At 43.2% G+C, this 19,823-nt stretch overlaps 1 protein-coding gene across 8 annotated transcripts in view; it reads left to right on the forward strand.

Moving 5' to 3' along the window:
• CADM1 (cell adhesion molecule 1) overlaps positions 1-19,823 on the forward strand; it is a 300,635-nt gene that overhangs the window by 212,748 nt on the left and 68,064 nt on the right. For all 8 annotated transcript variants that reach the window (XM_081889913.1, XM_081889906.1, XM_081889907.1 and 5 more), the window contains exons 2-3: positions 17,515-17,661; positions 19,442-19,594. In XM_081889913.1, the coding sequence (XP_081746039.1) occupies positions 17,515-17,661; positions 19,442-19,594 (300 nt within the window). The remainder of the gene's footprint in view (positions 1-17,514; positions 17,662-19,441; positions 19,595-19,823) is intronic.

Consider the following 19,823-nt stretch of genomic DNA (forward strand, 5'->3'; position numbering starts at 1 on the left):
TGATTATTATCATCTGTTTACAACTGTCTCATGAACGAAATGTATTCTTTTCTGCCCCCTCAGAGCGTGTTCGTTCTCTCTCTCTCTCATACACACCGTGTGAGTGCTTGTTGAGTATCCCTTTCCTATTTTCCTCCCCTCCCCCCACTTCTCTAGTAATGTCAATGGATGGCGACACACTCTCCAAGAGCGTATCTGATGTGTTCCAACACAGATCCTTCCTGCTCATCATGTCAGATCTAAGCTTCAATTTGGAAGGCTTTCAGCATCTCTCGTTGGCAGGAGAAATGAATTGGGAGATGCAGAGAGACTGCTCTTGCAGCCAAATTTCAGTCACGCAGGCTGTCGGTCCTAATGAATGCCCTTGAAGCAGGTACGGTAAACATCTGAGGCTGGGGTTTTGCTGCTTTCAGAAGGCAAAATCATTGAGCTGAATGCAGCCCTTTCTGACTCCACTGAAAACACTGAAGACCCCACCCCTCCCCCAACACATCTACTTTATTACCAGTTCTTATTAGGGGAATGTTGAATGCTAACGTGCAGAGAGCCTTTAGTGGTCTGCACTTGAAGTAGCTGCTGTATATTTATTATGCTTCATAAAATACATTCTGCATTGTTTAGTAGTCCCTTCCCTATATTTTACCCTTAGACGAACACTTCTGACTTCACATATTTCCAGTTTTAAAATGTTTTTTTTTTCAAATATCTGCAAGGCACTGGGCAGTGGTGCAATGATTTGCAACGCTTGAGGCAGGCACAAAAGCCATGTTTGACACAGTTTCCAAAACCATCTCAGGAGCTCAAATGTCACGACAAACTGTGGGTTACCAAATGTTGTTTTTATGAGTGGTTCTTGGCTCTCACTGTCTGTTTTTGTACTGCTTGGTTCTCAGGCTCAGATGAAATGAGGGTGGAAGGAACAATTGAGGTACATGTTGCACCTCTTAAATCAGGGGTCACCAACATGGTGGTCATGGGTGCAGTGGCCTTCCTCTGCTGCCTACAAAGCCTTTGAGTCCTCTCGCTTCCTGCCGCATTGTTCATGAGGGTAGTGAGGGTGATTCCTTTCCAAGGGAGAAAATTTTATACTGCTACTACACAACTCTATAGCTGTGTGGCATGTGGCCATACATGTCTCATGGGCTGAGTGGGGTTCAGTAAGCTAAAGCTTAATCCTGAGAAGGTGGAGGTCTTGTGACTGGGTGGGTTCCAGGAGATGTGTAATCTCCTTCTCTTCTAGAAAGGGTTGCACTTCCTGCAAGGGAACAGCTGTGTAGTCTGGGGGTACTGCTTGGGATTTCAGTGTCAGATCGGTGAAGTGGCTAGGAACACCTTTTACCAGCTATGTCTGTTCCAGAACAGAAACAGCCTTGCCAATGTGACCAGTGTATTGATCACATCATGATCGAATTATTGTAATGCGCTCTGTGTGGGGTTGCCCTTAAGTCAGGTCCAGAAACTGCAGCTGGAGCAGAATGCAGCAGTTGGGATGTTGGTACAGGACAGGGGTCTGCAACCTTTAAGACAAAAAGAGCCACTTGGAAACGTTTCCGAAGAAAAAAAAAACTGGGAGCCGCAAAACAAGCCAAATGTAAATAACCACACATTCTTCCCCTTCCCCCATTCTCTCTCTTTTCCCTGAGTCTATTTCAGTTAGCAAAGAGGGGTATGGTACCTCTCATATCCATTTTTTGCAAAGCACCATGTGCATAGAGGGCATTATACAAATTAATACATAGAAAAGTGTCTGTCCCTCCCTGCAGTTCAACTCCCTCTCTTTTTACTAACAGCACATATCCATTCCTTCTGCTGGTGCAACTTTCTCATCATTTCTACATAGCAGCATTTATAAACTAGTGCCAGAGAAACTGGGTGAAAGGAAGGTGAGAGGGAAGAGATATGGATATTTATGTGTGTATATGTATACATACATACACCTACACAATTACAGGTTTGAAGCCAACTTAAAATAAAAAAAGCTGGTAAGCAAAGGAATCTGTGGTGCTTTCCATGGGATCCGGGGACATGTCAGCTAATACTCTTTCCTTTCTTCTTCATTTGCTTGTCTCTGCAGCAAATCTCGAGGGGGAAGGGAGAAGGGCAGCAATTGCACAGGCACGAGAGAACGGGGGAAATCCCGCATGCATGATTTTGGTTCCTAACAGCCCCCCCTCCCTCTGCAATTGCTCTCGTGCTCCCCCGCCTCTCTCTGAGGCCGAGATGCTGCATCACGGCACCTGCTGGCTACCTCTGGACCCCCTCCTCGTCACTGACATAATTCACCCCTTCCTCCCTGACAGGGAGGGCGGGCCCATTTTGTCGTTCACCTCAGGTGCTCTCCCTCAACTCGGCGGCCACTCAGAAGCAAGGCACGGAAAAGGATCCCGAAGCACCACCGCCACCCCTCACACACATACACACACAAAAACCCCGTCCCGCCATTTCCCTTGAGCGCGCGCACTCTCTCTCCCTCAACTCAGGTGAGGCAGAACTTCCCTCAGGTGGCAGAAGCAGCAGCAGCAGCCCTTCTCTGGCTGCCGCCGCCTCCTCCTCCATCCCAGCAGCCGCCGCCTCTCGAGCTCCGCTGCCGCCGCCTTGCTTTGCCCGGCTCGACTGCCCAGCTCCATCCCCCTCCTCTTTCTGGCGCTTCTGCTTTTCTGCTCAGGGTCCCCGAGGATCTGCGAAGCCGCGGCAAAGGTGTAAAAGAGCCGCATGCAGCTCCGGAGCCACGGGTTGCCGACCCCTGGTACAGGGCATCCTTCTGCCCACATGCAATAATACCACTCTGCAAAGAACTGTACAGTGGTACCCCGGGTTACATATGCTTCAGTTGCATACGCTTCAGGTTACAGACTCCGCTAACCCAGAAATAGTGCTTCAGGTTAAGAACTTTGCTTCAGGATGAGAACAGAAATCATGCTCCGGCGGCACAGCAGCAGCAGTGGGAGGCCCCATTAGCTAAAGTGGTGCTTCAGGTTAAGAACAGTTTCAGGTTAAGAACAGACCTCCGGAACGAATTAAATACTTAACCTGAGGTACCATTGTACTGGTTGCCAGTATGATGCTGGGCCAGGGTGAAGGTTTTAATTTTGCACTGTAAAGCGCTAAGTGGTTTGTGACAGGGCTACGTGAAGGAGCACCTTTTTTGTTGTGGCGCCCTCTCAGTGGAATCACCTCCCCTCTGAACTGCAGCAAGCACCAGCAGTTATGTCATTCCAACACATGCTAAAATTTCCCATCCTTTATTTTCCCAAGCCTTTGTTTGGAAACTATTGCCAGTTGCTTTGAATTAATGTTATTGCTCTGCTGGCTTGTGTATGCTGCTGTTTCATTTTGTGGCTACAGTTTTAACGTATTGTTTATTGTATGCTGCCTTCTGATTTCAAGGCATTATAAAAAATATTTTCAATAAACAAGTATTTTGGACTTTCCATGCTGCATACTTTTCCTCCTGGCCCTCAGTCCCCACCCCCTTTTATCCAGCCTTGTGCCCCCTCCTCCTTTCTGTGCTGACAAAAGTTCCATCTTGTGTAAAGGCAACCCATATAGATTATATACAGTTTGTGAGTGTATGCTGAAAATATTGGGGTTAATTGCCTTGCAGAACTTGGAAGACCAGCACAGCATTTTGATTCCAGAAACATCCTGTCTTCTTTCCTATTCTTACTGCTGCGTGTTTGAAAAGGCTGTTGCCATGTGCAAGGCGTGTTTGTTCCCCTTTTCTTAGTATATTGCAATGATTTTGGCCGGAAGAGGCTAATCGAAGCCACCCAGTGTTGATGTTTTCTTGCTGACAGCCTCATCTTAAATAGTCCCTTTTATTCTCTTGGCCATGAACAGATGTCACTAAATTAACTCCATTGAAAGTAAATGTCTCACATTGTCAGCACAATTAACATACATTGTCCATTCTTCTCAAAAGTTTTTAGCATTTTTTCCCCCTAATTGAGCATCTTTTTAAAAGAGTCTGACAATTTTCCATCCAGATGTGGAGTGTTCCAGCATCTTGTAGTGATAGTATTAAACAAAGCTCACAAGAGTAAAATGGTGCTGGCCTTATTCTGCTTTGGAAGCAATGCTTTCTTTCCCCTCACTCTTTCCTCTATCCAGTCTATTGGATCCGTCCCATTTGATCAGCTCATGAATAAAGGCTGCAAAGGAAACACTACTTGAGTTGATTGCTGTATTTTGGCACTACAGAGACCATGGAATTACAAAGATTCAGGGGAGGTTTAAAAAGTTAGAGCATCTAGTTTTAACATATAAACATATGCATGAATATTTGGGGAAAGAAAGTGCTGAAAACTTGAAGTAGTTTTTCACTGGTTATGTGTGTATACTTGGAGGACTAAATAGAGCTTATAACTCAGTAGTAAAATGACTGTCATTCTGATCCCATTAGTGATCAGTACTAACTGTTGTGGACTTTCTTCCCAACCACAATAAGCAAATTGGCACATAATCATTGGCTACTGGGTGTGTACATGAAAAGCTGTCATGCACAATGAAAGAGCACTCCTTTGAGAGACACATGCTTTTTCTTTCTTATTGCTGCCCATCTAAGGTCAAATGTGAGATCTCCAAGAAAGGGTTGTGTAGCCAGGTTTTGTTGCTTTCTTCTAACACTGACGTTCCATTTTGGGGTAAGACGTTATTTTCATTGCATAGAGTCCTATTAGTGTAAGCAACAGGTCATTCAGTTTGACCCGAAGGGCTGAAATGTTTAATGTAAAAATACGCCTTCATGCACACAGAAATATGGATTCCTCTCTGTTACAAGGAGAAGAACTGATTGATTTATGAGCTGGGATTCGATAATTTCCAGGAGTTGTTTCCCCCTTCTTTTACCATGGGTGAGTGTGACTGGTATATCTGCATTTTGCCAGAGCATCAAAAACCTCAAAGGTGTTTCTTTGTTTTATAATTGTATTGGGAAGGAGGAACGTTTGGTTAGAAGAGGAACTGAAAGCAAGAAAGGTTACATTGCTTTCAGTAATGCTGGATGATGAGTGCCTAAGACAGTGGTTTTCAACCAGTGTGCCATGTCACCCTGGGGTGCCTTGAACGATGGCCAGGGGTGCCACGGGCAACACTGGCCTCTGTCCTTCTTTCCATCCTTCCCTCCTCTGATGCCTTCTCACATCTCTGTCTCCTAAGGGCTTGCACAGCTGTTTGTTGCAGCAGCCCTGGCTACAAGCTCCCCAGGCGAATGGTGCCTCTGGGTCTGGCCAGGGGGTGCTTCCCAAGCCCCTATGGAGCAGTGTGAGGAGGCACCTCTCTTTGGGGTGGAGGGGAGCAGCTCTGAGACCAGGGATGGCAGCTGCGGCTGCCCAGAGGACTCTCAAGGAAAGGAGAGAGGAGAGGAGAGGAGGCTGAGGGAACACTCCACAAGGGAGGGTGTTTGAATAACATTGAGAGGCTGCCAGGTCTGCAGGCAAGGGGTGACATAACTGGGCTCCTGAGCTCCACAGGGGTGCCACTGAAAGAATGTAGTTGGTCAAGGGAATCGTGGACCCAAAAAGGTTGAAAACCTCTGGCCTAAGAGATCTTCTCCTCAGTCATCCTGAGGTAGCTCCCCTCTCACAATTGCTATCACTACTCTCTTCTTAATTGTTAAGAAGCAGTCTTTAACTGCTGTAACCTCTCATAAAACTTAGAAAACAAAACTTTTGCAATTGCTTCAACACTTCCTGGCTGTATTTTATAAAAGCCTGTATCATTGACTTATATTTCAACATCAGCAACATACCGCAATTGCAAATGTGTATCCTTCTTTTCCGTTTCTGCAGTATTTGGGGATGGTAGGAGAGGAAGGCAATGCAAAACATTGAAACCATGCATAGAAAAAGGAGTACTGAGGTGGTTCATGTAACTCCTACTTTCCTTCTGCTCTCATTACCCTGTGGACATATTGGTGGTCCAAGATTTTCCACACCTCTAACTTTATATAGTCATGCCTATAATTCTGATTTTGAATAAAGGCATTATATAAAACAATATATGAATAGGTAAATGCATTTGCTACATGAAGTCTCCCCAGCAGTGCATTGTCACATTACCCACTGGTAATAGCTTTGCAAGCTACCCTCAAACTTGCCATTGATTTATCCCATGATTTGAGAGCCTGCAGAGCTATTCAAGAGAAACGGGAGCCATGGAGTTTGAGGATCAGTTCAGGTGCATCAGAAGCCATTGGTCTCCCAGCAGCCAATAAAGAAGAGTTGTAAATCACTTGAGGCTCTATTTTTAGTTCTGCTATATAAACAAAACCTTTAGTTTCTCCAACTATTTCAGTTCGCAACCCATCTCAGTCATAATATGCCAAGCAAGATAAGTGCACAGGCCTTTTAAAACATAGCAGCTATACTGCATTTGACAGTAATTTACATTAATTTATTTCATTTAGTGATTAGAGCTTCTGGAATATAAACTGCATCGTTTTACCAAATAGTGCTTTGGAATACATAGCGCTTCTCTTCTGAAGCTAATGGGATTAGATTAGAATGGGATTCTTGCAGCTCAAAGTACATAAAACGGATACTTCTGAAGTGTTCGATACCTCACAATTCAGCATTTGATGGACTAATTAAGCATCTAAACATGTCTTTGCCATTTTTTTTGGCTCTAAAAATATCTTCTTTTTACTGCTGAAACTGAAACGTCTCTCAGTAAAATTGCATAAAATAGACTTAAATACATGAACCATCTGCCAAATAAATTCCATCTTCCCAGGGTGTGCTGGCATGTAAGGCACAGGAGCAAAATAGACTTATTTATTTAGCATATGTATACCCCAGTCTTTGGCCCAAGGGCACTCAGAGCAGCTAGTAGTCATTAAAACACAATAAAACAATATACTAAAACAGCAGAAGAGCATAACATGACAAGAAAGGAACAACAAACCTAAACCAGAAGATCCAAAAAAGAGAGGCCAGGGCAGATAAAGAGTTGCCCAGTGCTGAAAAGACATCAGATGGGGTACCAGCGATTCTCTCTAGGGAGGACATCACTTGGCAAAGGTTGCTGCCCTCCTCACCTCTGAATGCACGGGGTCTCATACTTAACTTCTAGGCATGATCATGGGGGAGAATGCTGCCCTAAGTTACATGAGTCCCAAGCCATGTTGAGATTTAAAGGTGAAGTCCAGCACTTTGAATTGTACCCAGAAAATAACTAGAAGCCAGTGCTTCCTGGGAGCATATGTTTCGTACACCTGGTCACAGTCAGTAACCCAGCTGTATTTGGAACCAGCTGTAGTCTGCAAAGCCTTCAAAGGCAAACCCAGGTACATTGCATATCAGGGAAACTGTTTCCCTTTAAAACAGCTTCCATAGTACGGAGTTTATGCTGAACAAATAGGTATTCGAGGACCCATTGTTCTCATTTTTAAAGAAACATTGGAAAGAAGTCGTGCATTTGTCTTGCATTGAGGCAGGGCCATGAGTGCAGCCTGCATTGCCAGCTATTGATTGATGGTAGCAATCCAAAATCTTAAGACTATCTCTCTTAGCTATGTCTAAGATCCTTTGTGTCTATGCCAAGGACCGAGTCTGGCACCTTCTGTATGTAAAACAGAGGTGAATAGATAAACAGCTCTGTTCTGCTTTTGATAAGATGTCGTTCTGGTTTCTAGAATTTGATTTTGTGAATGGTCTGAAAGTTGCATATGTAGATTGCTCTCTAAAGCTAAGCATATCTAGTTGTGATTTTAATTTGTTTTAAACTGTTTTTATTGCTATCTTTTATATTGTTGAAATCCACCCTGGAACCTTCTGGTGCAGGGCAGGTAATAAATTTAACCATAGTAATAGTAGTCATTGTTGTTGCTGTCTTGACCCTTCCCAAACTAATGAGGGATTGCTTGGAGCTCTCATATTCTCTGAGCTTCTTGGGCAACACATAAGCATAATAACAAAATCCTTGATTTCCTGTCACTCTGATTATCTTAAACTGGTTTAGATTTTAATCTAAACTATGAAGTTTGGGTCATGGTTGATTTGAAGCAGTCTGTATCAGTGTAAACTCTCCATACCAGTCAGATGTGCCATAACTTGCTGGGCAGACATATACAAATTGTTTTTCCCATTGATGGAGCCAAATGCTTTTGAAACCCCCTTGTTGGTGCTTTAGCTAGGATGGTTCAGCTATGGCAATGCTTCCATAAAGGGAAATTTAGGGGGGGGGGGAACCATGTTAAATTTCACTTTCATTATGAGCAACTGAAGAAGCATCAAGCAACAGCATTTGCCCCTGAAATGAAAAGTTGTAGGATGCACTAAGAAGTGTTGAGAGGAGACTCTCTCATTGGTCCCCCCCCCCCCCAGCATTTTGTGTATATTATAGACAAAAATAAGGAGTGGTATTTCATCCACTCAGTGCTGAGTTCTCCAAGATTTGGCAGCTTCCTGAGTTTATTTTAACATCACTTATTTTGTATTATTTTGTCCCATTGTTTTGAGCACTATACCCAACCAAGAAGATTCCTGAGCCAATAAATTGAGACAATAGACCTTAACTGTTGTCAAGGAGATATTATTATGATCTATATGTAAGTGCCCATTTAGCCGATAGAATGCAAAGTATCCACTTGTTACAAAGCTATCATCTGAGTGTGTATTTAAACTATTGTCATGCTGCATCGTATTTACTATGTGTTCTAATGATTCCAAAGGAGCCATTATGGTCTATTATGTGGCTTACATATTTAAACTGCATAGTTAAAAAGCTTTTGGAATTTAAAACTAATCAGAAAGCCTATATAGTGGATATCTAAGCTTGCAAGATAGGATTCTAACTTAACATTAAACATCACAATAGCAGATTAATAATAAAAAAGAAGAAAGCACACAGATTATTATGTGTTCCATTTGTGGGTAATTAACTTTAATTGAGGAAAAATCTGTGCATCATGAATATCAATCAGAAACATTTCAGTTCTCTTCCCAAATTTGCTTCTCTTACAAGTTTGTTATAATTCTCTAGAGACACCAAGACATTTCATGTTCCCATTTCTTCTCTTCCTCTTTTGCCCACATTTACTCTCTAGGCCAGGTTAGATGTTGCAGGTATGGACTAAAGCCCATCTAAAAGGCTTTGGTTCAATGTTACAGCTCCTTCTTTGTATGCAAAAAGTCCCAGTGCTCTGAATCTCTGGGGAGCTGCTTCTGGTCAGTGTAGAGGATATGGAGCTAGGTGACCCAATGGCATCATTCAGTATAAGACAGGCTCTTCTGTTCCTGAATCATTTGGCTGAGAGGCAAGAGTTGAGGAACCTTTAGCTGGCAATCAAAATGGTTTACCAAGCTGGATAGCAGAACCTAGAAAATGCTGGTACAGAATTCTGTGTTGGTTAATTAGACTCTTTCTGAGACACTGATTTTACATGTTTATTGCCAGCTCTTCCCCCTAATTGCTCCCATACCCTTGACTGAATGTGTGAAATCTTCTCCCATGAATGCTTTTGATGTGCTTAGCAAATACAGACCCTAAATACTACATCAAAGACACCGGTTTGTGCAGAAGACTTTGCATGTTTCCTTATGGCACAGAAGTGTTAGTCTGCTAGTGGGAGAGGATAGAGCACTAACAAGAATCAGTAGAAGATTGGGGGTTGTGGTTTTAAGAAAGAAGTGTGGGTAAATTCATGCCAAGCAGTCTGCTGTGTGGAATTATTGTTCATAGTATGGCTAGAAATGCTATTGTGTGTCATTGTCTGAATCCACTCAGTTCCAGCTATTTTACCTGAATGCCAAGTCTGCATCTGGGAACTATGAAGTGTTGGGAATTACCTTTAGACTTCAGCTCCCTTGAGTTTCCTCTGATCCAGCAAATATTTACTTGAGAATTTATTTGCTGCAGGTAGGTAAATTCTGAAGTGCTGGAGCTCATTATGATGTCCACCTTAGCCATTCCTCTAAGGTGAGCCCCAAAATCCAAACAGCTGTGTTGATCTATTTACAGCAAACATGCAATACCCCTCTTACAGAGCAGCAGTACCATGCATGAAACCCAGTTTATTAGGCTCACCTGACAATAGAAGAGTATAATATTCACAGAACAAATTCAAGTTGTAAAACAGATTGAGCTTTAACAATAGGAATTCCAGAGCTCCCTTTTCCTCTTCCTTCACCGCACCAGTAGCTACAGGTCCCAAAGCAAGTGGTGAAAAGGGCAGGGTTCTCGTGGCCTGTCTACTCATATCCCAGTCCCTATCCCTCAGTGCCTGACACCTAGTCTTCAGGATATGAAACTCAATTTTCTGTTAGGTATGGTTTCTCTATATTGCAGTAGAGTGAAATGTTAACAGAGTTAAATGAAAATGTAGCCCAGTTGACAATATTATTTACCATGATTACATTGTCTGTTTAATAATGCTGATTTTTCCTTTAGCAAGTAGCACCCATAAGAGAGTGCTGTTGGCTATAATGTTGGCTGTCTGGTTCAGATCTGTCTAATACAATTTAATCATTTTTAATTCTGACAAAGTGGCTGCGGGTTTTAATTTGATGCTTAGAGTGCAGGCTGGGAACAACAGATTCCATGGAAGCAAGCAAGGCTTTTTAATTCCTATTCAGTGTCCCAGTGTACCTATGAAGGTAGAATGCTCTGCCTTTGTGGGCTAAATGAGAACACCATTAATGCACTTGAGGACCTGAAGACCTCTCCTGCATCCTGACATGTGCCATCGCATTGGTGATCCACATCTTTCATTGCGAGGGTCCTGCAGAAATCCTTTGGTTAGTTTTAACCGTACAGTATTTCATAATCAAAAGCTTCAGTGGTTTGAACCTCAGATCATTTATTTCTAAATTACTTTTCCCCATAATTCTTATTAATTCAAATAGGATTTTGATTTGATATAGAACTTCGTAAATGGGAGAATGAGCTTAATGAATTGAAAGATAGGATTGTCTTAAAGTAAATGTTAAAAAGAATATGCTGATAATTGCTGAGATGGAAATCAAATCTTAATGACTTTAATTTGTCGTGAGCGCCGTGTTTATGAAAAAAATATGGAATATGTTTCCAGCAGACATTTTCCTTCTGCAGTAGTCAGTATTTTTAATTTGATACTGCTTGCTCTGCTCAAGAATGTGTCTATGGGTTTTGCAGCCTTATATTGAATAAATTATTTCCTCTCTGTTTTGTGAACAATAAGAGCATAAGTATTGCTGTAGTGGATCAGACCAAAGGTCAGTCTGGTTCAGCATTCTAACACTGACCAGCTAGTTCTCCACCCACCCCCAAGTTCACAAACTAGGCAGATAATAGTGATTCCCATCTTTGTCCCCTGCCATCCGGTTATCAGTTCTGTGCTGCTCCCCAAAATAAATGATTTTCTTTTTAGGTTCTACGCAGCCCTACATATGTGAGAGTACTATGAAACCTGGTTAGTTTTGCCATAGCCTGATAATCATTGTAGTGGCGTAGCGTGGGGGGTGCAGGGGGGCTGGCCGCACCGGGCGCAACATCTGGGGGTTAGGGTTAGGGGGCGCAAATCCACGGGTTAGGGGGTGCAAATTACTTGCCGTGCTGACAACCCACGCTACGCCACTGAATCATTGGCTTGCGGGAACACAGAGGTGGGCTTTTTCACTGGGGACTTCATTGCTGTGGAATGCTCCCCCTGCAGAAATAAAAGAGGTCCCATTATTGCTGGCATTCCACCAGCTCCTGAAAAACACACTCCTTTAGGCAAGCATTCCACAGAACCAAACTTGTAGTTTTATTAACTGTTTTAATTGTTAAACTTTTTAAATAGCTCCTTTTAATTGTGCCTTTTAATTAAGGATTGGTTTTAAAGTTGAAAAATGCTCTGATGCCATTTTGGCATATCAGCAATATATAAATGAATTATTGTTGTTGACTTGGCTACAGAGAAAGGACATTTTAGAAAATTCTGGGTGATTACAAGTACTGGCTTCCATTGCATTAAGAGGCCTCCTGGGTCATATCTGTGGTCCATCTAGTCCAGCATTCTGTTCTCACAGTGACCACCCAGTTTCCCCATTGGGAAGCCCACAAGCAGGACTTTTCTCCTGTGGTTTCTAGCAACTGGCATTCAAGAGCATACTGACTCCAATTATGCAGGTAGTATCTTAACTAATAGGCTTCAGCAAACCTCTCTTCCATAAATTTGTGAAGTATTTTGTTTTGTTTAACAGTTATACTATTAAACCACACAAAATCCCGTGACAGCGAATTCCATCAATTAATAGAAGCTTTGTGTGGAGTACTTCTTTTTATTAGCTCTAGACGTTCGTGGCCTGGAATATTGATGGCATGCAGATTAATATCTGCTCATAGTAGTTTGGGTGCCTTTGCAAAGTCTTTCTGTACGTTTCAGTCTCCATAGTACTTTGGCTTGGTTGATCTAAGAGAGATTAGCCTAAATCAAGTGTAGAATGAAAACTGGTGTTTTGCTTAAACGTTACATGATGTTTATTTTAATTTTTTTAAGCCAGAGGTTTTTTACAGTTTTGTTCTGGTTGACCAAACATTTGCACTTCATGTATAAAATATGAGTCATTAAAATGTTTTCCTTGTTGACATGTAGAAGTCAACTGAAATGATACAGTCTTCTGTTTCCGAAAATGTTCTTAGCTTTTGGCAAGTCTCAAAGTGAAGGAAATCCCACAAGCGTGAAACAGGTTCCAAAAACATACCAGGCCATTCATTAGTGGGCAGGTTGAGTTCTGTCTCTTCTTGATGACTTCAGGCCATTTGGCTCAAACCAGTCCTCTACTGAGGCACAATATTTGAAGAGGGAGGGTTGTTGATTCCCCGCCCCCATATAGCTGAAGAGGATGCATTCATTTTGTTCTGTTTCTTTCACCCACCAATGTTGCATTTCCAGTGCTGTCGGCGCGTAACAGTATCTTTAACTGGAAAAGTGTAGCAGGTGCTGCAAGACCAGGGGTCAGCAAAAACTTTTTAGCTGCGGGCTGGTGCACTGTCCTCAGACCTTGTGACGGGCTGGAATAGCGGCACCGGGGGGGGGGGGAGAGAGCCGGAAGAAGAGGTGAGGGGGGCAAGTATTCCTCCTCCCCCCCAGCCCCAGCTGCTGTGCTTACCTTCCCAGGGGCTGCCACCACCACCACTGCTACTGCTGTTTCTCATAGGCAGGCAAACAGGAGCAGCAGGGCAGTGGTGACAATGGCGGAGGGAAGATGAGCAGCGCGAAAGGGCTGGCTCCGGAGAGGGGCTGCTTAAAATGGCACTCAGCCAGCTCAGCCCAGCCCCCTTCCTCCTCTAGGCAGGGCGGGGAGAAGCCAGGAGGAGGGAGGGAGGAGGTGCAGCCACGGTGTGTATGAGGGAGGGGGGGAAATGGCACAACCTAAACAAACAGAATCCCCACACCGATCCACGGACAGTCCGCGGGCCAGATCCTGAAGGCAGTTGGGCCTGATCCCGCCCGTGGACCTTAGTTTGCCGACCCCTGTGCAAGACAAACACCAACAAGGACTCACATGCTTTCCTGTGTAATCCTAAAACAAAGCTAGACAAAGGGCGAGAGCCCCTAATCATAGAGGTTCCTTGTTGTTTTAAAAGTGGCCTGGGAGTGTGGGGAATAGGATTAGGGCTATGGCAGTTGGAGAGTAGGCTTTTTAACCTTTTCCTCTGCATTGTGTTCCTGATTTAAAACCACTTTTTAAAGAGCAAAGTTGCCATTTGCTTCATGGAAGGAGGGAATTAGAGGGCACCTGTGAGAAGAAATTAGTGGAGGCATAGTTTCCTCCTTTATATAGGCACAGGAATGGATGGATAGATAGATGGTGTTTTCAGCCAAATGTTGCCTTACTTTGTTTGGGGGACCCTTTATCTACCTTCCATCTTTCACCTGCCCCAATATAGTCATCACTCTGCTTACCTTTATACTTTTTTTGCTTTCATGCCACGAGCAAGTGAAAGACGATTGCACTTGGTGTCTTTGAGCTGGCTCAAAAGCTACACTGGAGCGAGAGAAGCAGAAGCGACAGTATGCAGAACGTAGAATGCAGAGCTGTGCTTCTCTCCCCCCGCCCCACCCCCCATTTCTGCATTGTTTAATACTCTAACCTAGATATTGCTGCTGACACACTGGCTTCAGTTCATTAAAAGGTGTAGGAGGGGGGAATTCAGAGCTTCTGACAGTAAAATATTACCTAGCTCACTGGGTAACTGAATGGAAGAATTTATTTTGTTCTCTGCTTTTGGACTATCAAAGCATCACCTGCTGATTTAAATATAGTAAGTAGAAGCTGGGCTCTGAAAACAAGTGCAATCAGATGGAGCTACCTTTTTTACTCTGTTTTAGGCAATGTCTTGTGATAAGTTTTCCCTCAAATATTTTGCACGTACTTCCTCGTTGCCTGCCTGCTGCCAGCAAAGTATAAATTTAATCTTGGTTCCTTTGATTTGAGAATTTGCTTGGCTTTGATGTACTGGGTAGCCTGGTACCAACTACACGCCAGTCGTTGTGCTCAGTGCAATTGCTACATCAGTAGTGGTGATTCCTCAGCTGTGAACGGGAAGGGAGGCTGGAACAGGGAAGTGCCTTGGAAAATTAAGCTGTCTTGTTGAATGTATCTATTGCACTTGGCCTCTAAAAGCAGGAAGCTCCCATGCCTTACTGATCCCACCCACTCCTTCCTGATAGTAAGCGCACCATAACACCTTCCCAAGTTGTCTTAAAAAAGCTTTCGGGTTTTCCTTAAAAAGCTCAACAACTTTGGGGGTTTCCAGATTTTTTACTTCTTGAAATACGGCAACCTTAGAAAACTCCACTGGGGTTATGCATCTCCCCCCAACTGCCTCCAGTGTTATAACGGGGAAATGAAGCTATCAAGGACTGTAGGTCTCTTCTGATGTCCTTAGCTGTTGCTTGGGGTGATCATTGAAAGAAAATTAAATATTTCCGCTCTAGGGAATTCTTTGTAATCTTGGATTTTGCTGCATTGGTGCCATCAAAACTAGTAGCCATTATAGCCGTTTTCTCCATGAACTTGTCTGATCCTCTTCTAAAGCCATCCAAGTTGGTGGCCACCACTGTCTCCTATGGAGAATGAGTTCCATAGTTTTAACTATGTGCTGCTTGATGAGTACTTCCTTTTATTTGTCCTGCATCTTCCAACAATCAGCTTCATTGGATGATCACAAGTGCTAGTGTTATGAGAGGGAGAAAAGCGATCAACTTCCCCCATGCAGTTTTCAATGCATACCTGACCCCTTTTTATTTGAAAATCTTACTCAGTGACTACATAAGGCCCATCGCTAACAGGCAGGCTGCTGAGTTTTTTGACTTGACAGATTCCTGCCGTGAACACAGAGTTGGGCTTCTGCAGCAAAATGTGCAGAGCTTTCAGGAAAGAAGGGAGCCGTAAACAGGGTACTTAATAGTCAGTGCAGTTTCTGCTAGGTCTAGAAGTGCATAATTGGGTCCTCGATAAACTGCTGGAATGAAAAAAAATAAATAAAGGAATGTACCCAGTGTAAAAGCACATTTACATAAAGGTCTATGTTCCATAGTAAAGGAAATGAGGCACAGACAATGAAGGCTGCGGTAACTAAAAGAGACCAACCAAAAATGCTTTGTGAGGTGCAACCTTCTGCCTTTTAGCCCATCGCTGAGACACACAGTTAAAAGCTGTGGCACCCTGGAAATGAGCTCTCTCCTCTTCTGCCCCTTCCTTAGCCTTGATTTGTGTTTTGCCGCAGCTTCGTTAATCAGTTTGTTTTAGATCTTTCAGTCTGTGGTGCTTGGGATATTTGTGTGTGTGTGTGAAGATATGTGTTCTCATATGCATAGGAACCAACTACTAGGAGCCAAGGTCCCTTCAACCCCAGTAAAATATTTGAGGGGGCCGGGCCCCCAAAAGTTGGTGGGCTTTGCCATTCAAATGGTGTGTGCTTACCTGTGCCCCCTATTTTATTCAAGTTGGCACCCCTGCTCATATGCATGTCTTGTTGGGGTTTTTTGTTTTGTTTTTAAGTCTCAAGAAGAGATCTGCTCGTCTCACACCCACCCCTCCGAGGTCTCTCCCAGGGGTTATGTTTTCACAGCCAGATGGGATTACCTTTCAGGTGCTTCCAGATATAGCCTGTCTGCAGAAGCAGCATCTCCTATTTTTAGCAAAATAATTATGGTATCTGTGTCTGTCTTTCCACACATCCTTCTAATGAAGCTTTTCCAGCTATATCGGTGGTGTCCAATGCATTTAATAGTTCTGTCCTTGAGAATATGGTTTTTATTAGAAAGGCCCATACATGCACATGCCCAGTTTTAACATGTTTAGCTTTGATTTGCTGAGCTGCTTTTCTGCTCAAACAGAAAGTGTTGATCTGTCACAGGTGACTAGTGTGTCATCAGAGCCCCTGGCATGTGCAACAGGAGGGGTCCCAATTGCCCCCATCCTCTTTAAAGCAGAACAGCTGCCTTAGGATGCTGTTGTTGCACACAAGGTACTTATCAGGTGTGTAATGTATGCATCTGCTGGAAGGAAAGTACAAAATAATGAACTGAATTTGTGTTGTGTGAGCTATTTTGAACTCCATTTTTGTGTGGTTAAGTAGTGTATAAATTAAAATTTTATCTAAAATCAATAGTGAATTAGAATATGAATCTTTAATCAGCAGTCTTTTATGAAAGGGTGCTACTTGCTGTTTTAAGATTTCTAGCTTCCAACAGATAAAATGGCTGTAATCATTTAGCTGGGAGAAGATTTTAATATCCAAAATGTTGAAGGTGATAATCCTTATAGTAAGACACTATGAGAATTTGTCCTTGGTGTGTTTAAGTTGTTTGGTATAATGCAAGAGATACTAAGTTTTCAATGAGTGTTGATTTACTGGCAGCCTAAAAATACCAATATGATAAAGTATTGCACAGTTCCACTACTTCCTTAGCATGTTCTTAGTCTAAGACCATTGCAGAGGGAATGGCTGCAGGGATTGGTGGTGCCAGACAGGGCTGTCTTAAGCATAAACAGCACCGGGGTGCAAAGATTCGCCCAGCGCCCCCCAGTTGCCCAGTCCCAGTCCCACAGGAAGGCGGAGCAAGCTGGCTGACTCAGCATCTCACTGGCTCGGTCACCCCCGAACTTGCGATGCAGAGCCACCCACAGCAGAAGAGCCCACTGCTGCGCTCTGACCAACGGGTGGGCTCTTCCCCGGACTCAACTCTCGAGCCCCGGACCAGGTGCCCTGCACCCCAAGTGCCTATGGGTAAGACGGCCCTGGTGCCAGACATGAGAGGCAAGCATTCCTGCCACACATTTCCCTGAGGCAAGTTGTTGTTAACCCCATCCAGCAAAAGTGTGTGTGTGTGTGTGTGTGTGTGTGTGTGAATGCAACTGACAAATCATTGTTAGTCAGGGGTATTGTGCACCAGGTCTTCACTTAACCACAGGTCTTCATGTGTCCAATTCACAACTAATTTGCTGCATTTGCAGGGGGTGAGAGGGTATTTTGCTTCCATATTGACTGAATGTGAGTTGACCTGTCCTGTCTTTTTCTTTTTCTTTTTAACATCTTAAGGTGATGGACAGAATTTGGTTACAGAAGATGTGACCGTCGTAGAGGGGGAAGTTGCTACCATCAGCTGCAAAGTCAGAAACAGTGATGACTCCGTGATTCAGCTCTTGAATCCCAATAGACAGACGATTTATTTCAGAGACTTCAGACGTGAGTTCTGTGTTGTTTGGCAAATCTTGATAAAGAGGTTGCTGACGGCTCCTTTTAATTTAATGTCAGACATTTTAAAGGTTTAGTCAATTCTTCAGTAAGTAGGCAAAGGCAGGCAATCATAATCACTTGCTTTAATGGAAAGACTAGCTATAGACCTTTATAAGAGTCAGACCATCTTGCAGTGCAAGAGGAATTGACCACAGTAATTCACTCTGAATTGCAATTAAGTGCCAAAATATTTAGTTGACACAAACAAATCGAATAGGGCAAAGCAGGATGTGCTTACCATTGGATAAGGAGATGTGTTTGGCTTGGTGGTTGGAATGTTCAAGCCAATTCCTTAATCCAACTGTAGAATGTTAGGATGGTCTTGAACATGTGTTTAAAACCTTATCAATAATAGACACTGTTATAATTCAAATTGATCGCTCCTGGAATCTTTGCCTACTCTCTAGGAAAATATAACTAAGATATACAGGGTCGTTTATAGTCCAAGGTTAGTCGACATGAGCCATCTATCTCCTGGGACTGCCCTGTCTCCCATCCTTTTTAAAATGACTTTTAAAGTTAGGAACAATATGGTCCCTAATATTTTGGAGCAAATTGACATGGATATGTCAGTAGGCCACAAAACTTGGTTCTTCTGAGTGCTTCTTTTTGCAGGGACACATTTCCCCCCCCCCCCAAAATTGGAAATCATGCATTAGGTGAGGCCAGGAATAATGGGACAGAGATATCCTTCTGCAAACAGCCATGTGCCCTAAGTAAAGAGGGGAAATCTGGAGAAATTTTTGTAATTTCTATGGAGACTAACAAAAGGGCTGATAGTGAAACATGGCATCATGGGGGAGCTGGTAAGGTATATTACCTAGCCCTTGGAATGAAGAGCTAAGAAACTAATGAATGGTGCTCTTCTCCCCCCTTTATTCTTTTGATATTTTGGGATAGGTGGGGGAGATGTAGGTAGTATATCTGTTAGGGGTTAGTAGAAGTAGGAATGAGCCTGTGTTTGAACTGATGCATGTTCTTCTGGTCCCAGAAATTACTTGGTGTTGTATTTAAAACATCAGAAAACGTCCAACAATTTATTTGATTAATTATTTTTTTATCTAACTTTATAAACTTCTGGACCTCGGAAGAGGCTGCAATGCATCTCTCCAGCTTTGTGTTGCTTGATTAAACGTTTCCGCTGAATTGGCAAAACCAAAGATTTTAGGAGTTCTGCTGGAAGTTGTTTGCTTAAACATTCTCCCCACATGTCCTAAACCTTCTCAAGTTTACTTTGTTAAATCTCTGTTCATGGGCTTTCTGTCCATCTATCCTTTGCCAGCCTGGAACCCTCCAGATATTGCTCCCCACCCAATTTGTCATTGGTCATGCTGGTTGGGGCTGATGGACCTTGCAGTCAAAGATATCTGGAGGGCATCAGGTTGGGAATGCCTGGGATAAGGGGCCCTGTATGTTGTAGAAGCTCATTTGTTAAAGGCTTTCTGCAGCTTTGAGCAAGTAGACAGGAAGGGGGAGAGTAATTATCAGTACTTGATACGGGGCTTTTGTTTAGGTTATTTGTATTGATTGATGAGTACTAGTATTGTTTATTTCCAGATTGTAACATAATGAGCCAAAATAACAGGATGTGAAAAAGAGGGTGGTATTGCTACTGCATGTCAACGCTGCTGCCACCTCTCCAGGCTTCTGGTTTTCACTGTTTTCTCTGGGAGGGAAGCACTGTATGTCTCATAACATTGCAGTTTCTAATTGTATCTTTGTTCCACAGCTTTGAAGGACAGCAGGTTTCAGTTAGTGAATTTCTCTAGCAGTGAGCTCAGAGTGTCACTGACGAATGTCTCCATTTCGGATGAAGGAAGATACTTCTGCCAACTCTACACGGACCCCCCACAGGAATACTTTATGACAATTACAGTGCTTGGTAAGGACCAGTCAGCCCCAGACTCCATCTTTAGTTCACTTGGGAGTGGCAAGGTGGTGGGAGGAAAAAGCAGATTCTTGGACATTTTTAAAACCTGCTTTATAGCCATCTCGCCTTCCAACACAGGCACTGAAATAAATCCTCCTTACTGGGGCTGTTTTTCATGCAATGTTCTGTAGACATTGGCACACCTTTTATGTTTTGGGATGGATGAAGATAGTGTCAGAAG

The sequence above is a fragment of the Podarcis melisellensis genome (assembly GCF_964234715.1).
Source record: "Podarcis melisellensis genome assembly, chromosome: 15".
Classification (NCBI taxonomy): domain Eukaryota; kingdom Metazoa; phylum Chordata; class Lepidosauria; order Squamata; family Lacertidae; genus Podarcis; species Podarcis melisellensis.